Source organism: Dendrobium catenatum, unplaced genomic scaffold (genome assembly GCF_001605985.2).
Source record: "Dendrobium catenatum unplaced genomic scaffold, ASM160598v2 original_scaffold_86937, whole genome shotgun sequence".
NCBI classification, from domain to species: Eukaryota; Viridiplantae; Streptophyta; class Magnoliopsida; order Asparagales; family Orchidaceae; genus Dendrobium; species Dendrobium catenatum.
The window spans coordinates 612-10,156 of record NW_021405378.1 but is presented as its reverse complement, the minus strand read 5'-3'; the positions used below and the strand labels follow the sequence as shown (position 1 = coordinate 10,156).

Genomic DNA, 9,545 nt, shown 5'->3' with positions numbered 1-9,545 from the left:
CTTTCTAAGCCCCACTATTATTTATACCAGCACAAAGCCTACCCATCAATAGTCATCTAGACAAATCTTAACATAAGTGAATATAAACTTCAATACACAGCCTACACTAGGCTCTTCATACTTAGATCTACCCAATACTAGATTGAAACCCATGTCACTGCCCTCTATGTCCTCGTGGTACCTGTCCTGGGGGTATTTTACAATGTGGTATAGACAATCACTAGCTGTGCCGGTTACTGCCGGTTACTGACGATTACTTTATTGAGCTTTCCTGTAGTTCTTTCCATTGGCCTGTAGCCCGATATATAGGGTATATCAAGAGGTCGCCCAAAGCTAGGGGATTTACGGGAATTGCCGATTCATTAGGTTCTAAGTTAGAATGGATTTTCATTCGTTAAATTGTGCCGATACAAGTAATCCCCAAGTGGTATTGATTACTCTGGATAGGTTGTACTTCAATCCCAGTTGCCTTGCATTAGATGGTGCCTATTACTGAAGGATGGCTAGTATTAATTGAAGCTAACGAAGGGACTAATATCTGAAGTTTACTGTTTAGCTAAGCCACTACCAAAGGCACTAAAGGGGTTAGGGATTTCTATCAAGACTTGTAGGGCTAGGTCTAGATGAATCCTCTTGAGTGAAATGAAATTCAATCCTCAACTAGAATATCTTCTGGCTAGTACAATCTATTATTCCTTAAGAGGTATCTCAATGAAGAAACCTATGGTGCAAGGTAATTATGTTCATATCCAGGCTCCGTGAGGGAGTTATACTGAGATAATAGAAATCTGTCTAATTGTTACTAGATGCTTCTAATTAGAAATAGTTTACTGCTTATATGGACACCTTTGAAGGCTTATAGAGTACGGGCCTGGCGTAGCACGAAGGACGGCCCGGTGGTGATTTGAGCCAATGAATAAGACATTTTAAGTTGAAGTTAATTGCTGTTAACCTATCTCCTTGTTTCTTTGTTATCTAATACTATTGTAGTCGAGATCTTGTGATTTGTACTTGTTGCCTATCCTCCATGGGTGTTATTAAATATCCTTGTCCTGCTATTCCATTAATTGTATGAAGTAATTGGGGGGAGGATCTACTCTATGATGCTGTTGAAGATGCTATTGAAGATCTTTTATTTTGTCCTCTAGTGTACTTCTGCCCATGGTGTCTAATAAGCTGTATGTGTTTTCCAATCTACTCTAATGTAACCCAGGTGTGAGTCTCTGTTGTTGTAGAATATCCTCAATCTACCTTTGAATTGGTTCTACCTGATGTATCTCTATTGAATTCCACCTGGAGTATATCTTATAGTGCCAATGGGGCTTGAGGCCCGTACTACTCAATAGTATTCTGTCTTAGTCAAATTGTCATCCTCTTGAAATGTTTTCCCGGTACCCCCGGGCACTTCTGGGCTGCACCTTCAAATTACTTACCGGGAAGACCAATAAAGACACTAGAAGTAGCAGCAACACCCGGGCCGATAAAACCAACGCCTCTAGGAGGAGGCCCTAGGGTACAATTTAGCCAAGGGGGGATACCTTGAGGAAGCTTCAAACTAAGGGATTGTATCCCAGCCATAGATATTAGATAGCACAAAGACCTACTGGTCCTTATCAGGCTTCGTCTTACTAAATTGGTAATTTCAATACACGGCCACACAAGTTAGACAGGAAGGGTATACAACCAGCATAGATAAGATATGTTTCAATAGAAAGGCTCTAGTTAGCTAGAGGGTATCAAGGATGTATTGGGCTGTTGATTATTCTGTATCTCTGATTAGGTTTATTGGCCTTACACCCACACTCCGATGTTTATCCGGGAAAGTCCATCCTGCCCCTGATACTGTGATACAAGGGATCTGGCTCGAAGATTCAAAATCTTTATTTCAACCTTTGCTTAGAGGGGGGGTTCTTCTAATTGTTCTAAAAAAGTTTGATGTATTGATTACATAGGCCTACCCTATTAATGTCTAACTAATTTTATGATGTACAGCCATTTCCTGGAATTCATTATTCTGATTCTAATAGTACTTGCCTTGATGAAGATGCCTACGGCATGTTGGCGTGTCCTTCAATAGATGTTCTAGTTATCTTATTGAATTGGCCCAGCGTACCTCGTCGGTATCCTGGGGCAATGGGGGATCACTAAATCTGTTCTAGGTTCTACTAAATGTTCCAATGTTTGCTTATATCCACCGGGCCGTCTCCCAATGTACACATCGTGTGACTCCGAGCTAATTTATGTTTCAGTATCCCTAATTACCTTCTAAGTATCCTTAGGGCCGCCCATATGCGTTTCGAGCTAGGTATCTACTTTAAATACAGAATTATGAACTTCCTTGGTATCCTGGTGTAGCTCTGTGTTATTTATCAATAATGTCCTACTGCTTCAATTAGTTATTATGTCTTACTGTCCTAGTGTAAGTAGGGCACCGCCAGGAATATTTACTTTATCAAACTTCTTATTGAAATTGAATAATATCCTAGGGCCCACCAGTAGCATTGACAATTGGTCCTGATGTCTTTCTGTTCTTATTTAGATTGTCTGGGTGTACTTCACCTCTGGAGAGACACCCCCGGGCAGGAGACATAACTATCCGTACCTGTCCAGACACATAATAGAATATGAAGAGCCAGCCCTATCAGAACCCGATACTAAAGTACTCTATAAAGTAAGATGATAATCATTCCAAGTAGCCCTGGTACCTCCATACTATATCTAAGACCTAGAGGGCTTCATTGATCATCTCAGTATGTCCTAATACTTCCTTGGCTAATTGAGAACTTATATGATAAGTATCTGAGCTACTTCAAGTTATAGTTGTCCTTCTAGTGGTACTGCGGATGAAATGAAGGGATACCTGATAAATGGCGGGTTTTGTTTAAAGGCAGAATACCTTAGAGGTATTTCCGTGGAGTTCACTACTTTGAATACAGGTATCTACCTCAAATAACCGGATATTCCCAGGGAAGTTCCTAAGACTTTCAATCAGGTCCCTGCCGAGGATGGCCCTAGAGGTAGTTAGTTGGAATAGTTTTCATGTCCCTCGACCAGGGTTTTAGGCTCAGCCCCCCTACTACCACCTAATCTATTACTGGAGAAACCTTGGGATCTCATGTTGAAGACCTCTGGGGGATCCTTCTTCTAGGTTGTACTACTTATATTCCCTCTAGTCTTTGGGGATGCCTTAAGTTATCAGAGTGTGGGTAAGGATATTCTAGTCTTACTAGGTATACCTATTTCCAAAGGCATCAGGCAATTCATTGAATCTGCCCTGGGGGAGGTCTCTAGCAATTCAAAGACATAGGTTACCTTTAGTACAATTACAGAGATTACCTAGGAACACAAATACCTAATAGACTATTGGCACCATCATTGAAAGCACTTGGTATCAATGCACACTTAATTACAAACTCTATGTTTGATCGATGTTAAATCAAACCTTGAACTCCTAGTACCTCTGCTGTCTAACTCCAAAGCTTCATCATGGGTCAATATTCCAGGCCACAGGATACTTTTCTCTGCAGCAGCCAAACAATGGGCAAAGCCTTTCCGGTGACCCCTAGGGTTTGTTGCTTTACCGCCCAATTTGCCTTATCTATCCTTTTCTTGATGTACTTCCCATGTAACCCAAGTCTATTCATGATGTGGAGGATGTAATTAATAGTTCTATTGTGTAATGCCTAGGGGTTCAATGTGTCCTCTAATCCCGGTGTATTGACTCTGGATCTGTACTTCTGTGTTTCTATGCCTAGCTTCGTGTAGCTCAGTCGGCCTGGGGGGTACCACATAGATCACATGAAGGCAAATAGAATGAAAAAGACACCAATTCCCCCTAGGTCCTTAGCCCTCGCGGTGGAAGCACCGCTCAGGTATACAGGGGAATTCAATTCACACTGGAAGGGTAGAACACATTTCAATTTCAGCGGCAACCCAGGGCAGGAGGGAGCAAAGACAAGTACAATGAAGATATTAAGATAAATTCCAATTCGGCCCTACCAGGATAGGCCCTCATTATGTCCTTACCTTCCTTGTCATTTATTAGTTATTGTATGTATAGGCTTGTACCAGGTATCTACTGTACTTTGTATCAAATTTCATTGCATATATCCCATACATAGGGATCGGGGATTCATTGTCTTACCTGGAATTCATCTACTAAGAAATCCTTACCTGGGCCAGAGGTTTCTTGTGTTGTGTCGTGCCTTAGGTTGGAACCAGCCCTTCTATCTAACACCAGTACTGGGTCTCAATTGGCAATTACTGGTAATGGATATGTGATATCTCCGATTATAAGCCCTACATCAGCTGGTCTCAATCTATTTGAGTTTCAATTATTGTAGCTGATAAATTATTGAATTGGTGATTTACTTTGGCGGACCAATGAGATGGCAAATCTTCTATGGTATAGATAATATCCATTAATTGATTAAGAATTTGTGTGGCCAGAGCCGATGCCTTGTGTTGATTCACTTTCTCGTTTGGCTCTGTTGGAGTGGATGCTGTGTAGTATAGGTACGTAAGCTGGAGTATTGGTAAAGCATTTACAGGTAAAGTAAGCCAGTGTATTTCAAGATAATAGACCTGCCCTACATATCAAGCCTTAAGACATAAGCACCCTATCCATCAGAAGAATACCATTACAAATACTCATAATATACCAACTAGCGATACTTCTATCTGACAAACCGGTGGGAAATAACATAGTCTAGATCTAATGTTTCTGTAAAGAAGGCCCAGACAATAAGTAGTAAAATAACAAAGGTAAACCAATGACCAAGTAAAGGCCACGCCTGCAATAGAACCTACAACAACCAGTGGGCACTTCCTAAATCTCCATCCAGCCTAGGGCCAATCCAATTCCCTGGGGGCTTCGTGTATCTTACACCCGATGTTGGACTAATTAGTCCTAGACCTCTCTTGGTTGTACATGTGCAGTGGAGATAGTATTATGATCTATTGATAGCTTCAGATGGCTGTGGAGTCGGATGAGTATTTAAGTAGTAAGAATTAGTCTACCCTGGTACCATTGTACCTGTAGATGTATTGGTGTCTTGGGTTAGGAAATTTGGATGTTCGCCAATACGATGAGAGGTAGCTTGCCTGTACTGGATTTATTAAATAAAGTAATTGTTTTCCTGCCCAAGGGTTATTTATATTGTATTAGGTATGAGTCGGCAATGGGTTATACATCTATTTATAAAACTCTTTGCTTGTCTTTGAGTTATAGCGGTACATTGGTATTGAGTTGTGGAATCTGTAATTGCCAGGCGGGAGCCCTGCATTTGCCTGTATAAACCATTTGTGACTACAATTAGTAGTTATCTACTTCTTGGTACCTATTTTCTATCTGGTGCCAATATTCATCTATCTGTAAGTTCATGTTTGTGTGGCTTCAATTGAGATTTAGAAAGAGTCTGGATTCATCTGTACTATTCTTATTATTCTCTTTCTCTTTTTTTCATCCAAAAAATTCTCTTTTTTATACAAAGACATTTTATACAAATACAATACATAGGTCGTCGATTCGGCAGTGGAGGGGGGAAGATACCCATCTTTCCAGTTAATGGTTCAAAGAATTTTATCCATATGAGTGTTCTACATCGAAGAAATTCCCAATTCTTCCTTTTTTCTCATTTTTCTTTTTGGTACTAACGTAGCGGTAGAAAGAGTACCATGCTATGCTGTGCCTGGACTTCAAACAATTTCTCTTTCACGACCTCAACATTATTGGTTGATAGAGAATAGAATCAAAGTTCATTTACCAATTAGTCACGAAATGCTATGGTTCTTACATATGATTTCTGAATGAAATCCAATTCAGAAGTAATTCGTCGAGATTGTGCACCTTTTGTTCCTAGTTCTGCTATAAAAAAGAAGACATAAATAGAAAGAAAGTGCAGCCGGTGAAATCCAACCTATTCTTGAAATAAACAACTCGCACACACTCCCTTTCCAAAAAAAATCAATACACCCAGCACTACGCTTAGATTTATTGGATTTGTTGCTAAAATATCGGTATGAAACTCGAAACTCCCAGCGGATGACCAGTGCCCCGGAACAAAAGAATCGGTTAGATTTTTCATATGCTCTCCCCTTATAGATAGGACTAACAAAGAACAGAGTTCTTTTTGTATAACTCCGCTTATTATTCTTAATGGAATTTGAGAATTCTCAAATTTCTTAGTTATGGTTATGTTTTTCTTCTTCTTTTTTTACATTTTTCTTCTACGATGAAATGAAACATTAAACAAAAGGATTTGCAAATAAAAGAGCTAATGCCACGACCAGTCCATAAATTGTTAAAGCTTCCATAAAAGCCAGACTAAGCAATAAAGTACCTCGTATTTTACCCTCTGCTTCTGGTTGTCTCGCAATACCTTCTACGGCTTGGCCCGCAGCAGTACCTTGACCAACCCCAGGTCCGATAGAAGCAAGCCCTACAGCCAATCCAGCAGCATAATGGAAGCAGCAGAAAGAAGTGGATTCATGGTAAGTTCCTCGCACCAAAAAAAGAAATGGTTAATGATACAACCAACCAATGAATTAGTACTTAATCTACTTCTTTTTCTACTTCTACTTTTACTATTTACTTTACTACACTGATTTTTTCTTCTATGAAATCGTATTCTGGAACCATTCTTCGAAACATACACAAGGATTTATACTCATAGGCATTACATAGAAATATATGTAGTAGGATCCCCAACCCTTTTTTCTCTTCCAAATTCTGTAATATCATCTATATTTCTTCATATATACATACATGTAGCTATTTGCATTTTCTTATCCAACCCAGTAGTGGATTATATGGAACCCCCGCATTGCTTGAATTGGGATAAGCTTCAAAAAAGACTCTTTCGAAAGTTAGTCAATGATGAACCTCCATGGATTCACCTATATAAGCCGCAGCCAAAGTTGCAAAAAGAAGAGCTTGAATACCACTTGTAAATAATCCAAGAAACATGACAGGTATAGGAACTACTGAAGGCACTAAAGAAAAAAGAACAACAACCACTAATTCATCAGCCAATATATTCCGAAAAGTCGAAAACTAAGAGATAAAGGTTTTGTGAAATCTTCTAGAATATGAATTGGTAAAATTGGTTGAATGTATTTCCCGAAATATCCCAATCCTTTTTTGCTAAGACCCGCATAGAAATATGCCACTGACGTGGGTAAAGCTAAAGCAACAGTAGTCTTTATATCATTCGTGGGCGCAGCTAACTCCCCCTCCCCATGAGGTAACTTTCTGATTTTCCAAGGTAAAAGAGCACCTGACCAGTTAGAAACAAAAAGAAATAGGAACATCGTTCCTATAAATGGAACGACCATACTACTCTCCAATCTGAGTTTTGCTCAAGTCTTGAAGAAATTCAGACATATTCGAAGAAATTCTGACCGTCGGTCGGAATGGTTTGTGGATTCCGAACAGCTATGATGACTTAACCTAATAAGATAGCAATTACAACCAAGAAGTGATAAGTACTTGGGCATGAATTTGTAAACCTCTATTTGCCAATAGAAATGTTGGCCTACTTCTACACCTGATATATCATATAACCCTTTGAGTGTTTTAATGGAACATGGTATAACATTCATATTGTCCTCTAACATAAATTGAACTTCAAAAAAGTAATATATTTGATCCCACCTAGATATGTTTGCAAGGTAGATAACTTTCTCTTCAACATTGCTGCATCTCCTTTGGGGAGACGATTGAGTTTCCCCATCTTTTGTTCTGCTCTTAAGTCCCTGAACTTATGAAGTCTTGTTTCTGTAGTAGACCAATTCGTTAACATACCACCAAGCCATTTTTTATTAACATAATGACATCGAGCCCTTATTGCTGCTGATGCTACTAAATCCGCTGCTTGGTGCCAACGATTAAGAATTTGTTTCCCCTACTTGCTGCATCAAAAACGAAATCGCAGGCTTCTGATAAAAAACCACTTTTTTACTTATACGACACGATTCCAGATTTCATTTCAATTTCAATCAATGAGCATCTTGAATTTCATAGAAATTGGGCGTAATATAATCTTTACGTAAGGGCCAGCCTATCCAACTTTCAGGCATCAAGATACGTTTAAGGCGAGGATGATTCTCATAAGAAATTCCCAACATATCATAAGATTCCCGTTCCTGAAAATCAGCACTTCTCCAAATCCAGAAAACTGACGGGGTTTGAGGATTACTCCTGGGAGCAAATACTTTTATGCATACCTCTTCTGGTTTATCTATACCATACGTATTTTGGTGATACACACTAGCTAAAAATCCGCCTGGTGCTACATCATAGGCACACTGGGAGCGTAAATAATTGTAACCATATACATATGAAATGACAGCAATGGAATCCCAATCCTCGGTTTTTATTTGTAAAGTCTCTATTCCTCGGCAATCAAAGCCTAAAGATCTATGAATTAGCTCATGCTTGACTAGCCAATCAGATAAATGAACCTGCATCTTCTTCATCTCTCCCACATTTTTCTTTGTATGAATATTTCACATTGACAATGAAATTGTTAATGATTGACCCGCTGTTTCTTATTCTGCACAAAGGAACCCTGCCTGATTCACTAATTCGTAGGAACTTTTGGATTTGAAAGATTTTTCGGGATATCTTCTTACGAAGTTTCGTTATAGCATCTATAATTGCCTCTGGGCTTAGGCGGACAGCCTGGCAAATAGACATCCACAGGAATGAACTTATCGACTCCGCGAACAGTACTATAAGAATCAGTACTGAACATCCCTCCTGTAATAGTACAGGCTCCCATAGCAATGACATATTTTGGTTCAGGCATTTGCTCATATAATCTTACTAAAGAGGGAGCCATTTTCATTGTTACTGTTCCGGCTGTGAAAATGAGGTCTGCTTGCCTTGGGCTCGATCTTGGCACCAACCCATAACGATCAAAGTCGAATCGCGAGCCTATTAATGAAGCAAATTCAATGAAACAACAACTGGTACCATAGAGAAGCGGCCATAAACTGGAAAGTCTTGACCAATTCGAGAGATCATTCGATGTAGTTGAAATAATTGAATTGGGGGTTTTTTGGTTAAGTAATGGAAACTCAACCAAATTCATAACTGTTTCAATATCATCCTTTTCTTCCCTTTTCTTTTGATTGTCTAAATATTCAGCTAAGACCATTCCAACGCTCCTTTTCGCCATGCATAAACTGAACCGGATAAGCACGAAAATGAAAGCTTCTATAAATACAGATACACCCAATACATCAAAGCTCATTGCCCATGGATAAAGAAAGACTGTTTCAACATCAAAAACAACAAAAACTAGAGCAAACATTTAATAGCGAATTCGGAATTGTACCCAAGCATCCCCCATGGGTTATATACCTGATTCATAACTAGAAAGCTTTTCTGGACCTTCCCTAATCGGGGCTAAAATTCCAGAAATGACAAATGCCAAGATAGGAATAACGCTTGAGATTATTAGGAATGCCCAGAAAATATCATATTCGTGAAGCAGAAACATAAAAGTACTCCTATGAATGTGGATATGAATGTGGAATAG

General features: G+C 39.2%; 1 protein-coding gene across 1 annotated transcript; it reads right to left on the bottom strand.

Annotated features, from left to right (window-relative positions):
* Positions 1–7,994: 7,994 nt before the first annotated feature.
* Positions 7,995–9,264, bottom strand: LOC114578597 (NAD(P)H-quinone oxidoreductase subunit K, chloroplastic-like). The gene is given in 4 exon segments (XM_028691937.1): positions 7,995–8,325; positions 8,606–8,668; positions 8,670–9,195; positions 9,197–9,264. Coding segments are annotated over 4 exon segments (984 nt in total). The 3' UTR covers positions 7,995–7,998.
* Between the last annotated feature and the right edge of the window lie 281 nt (positions 9,265–9,545).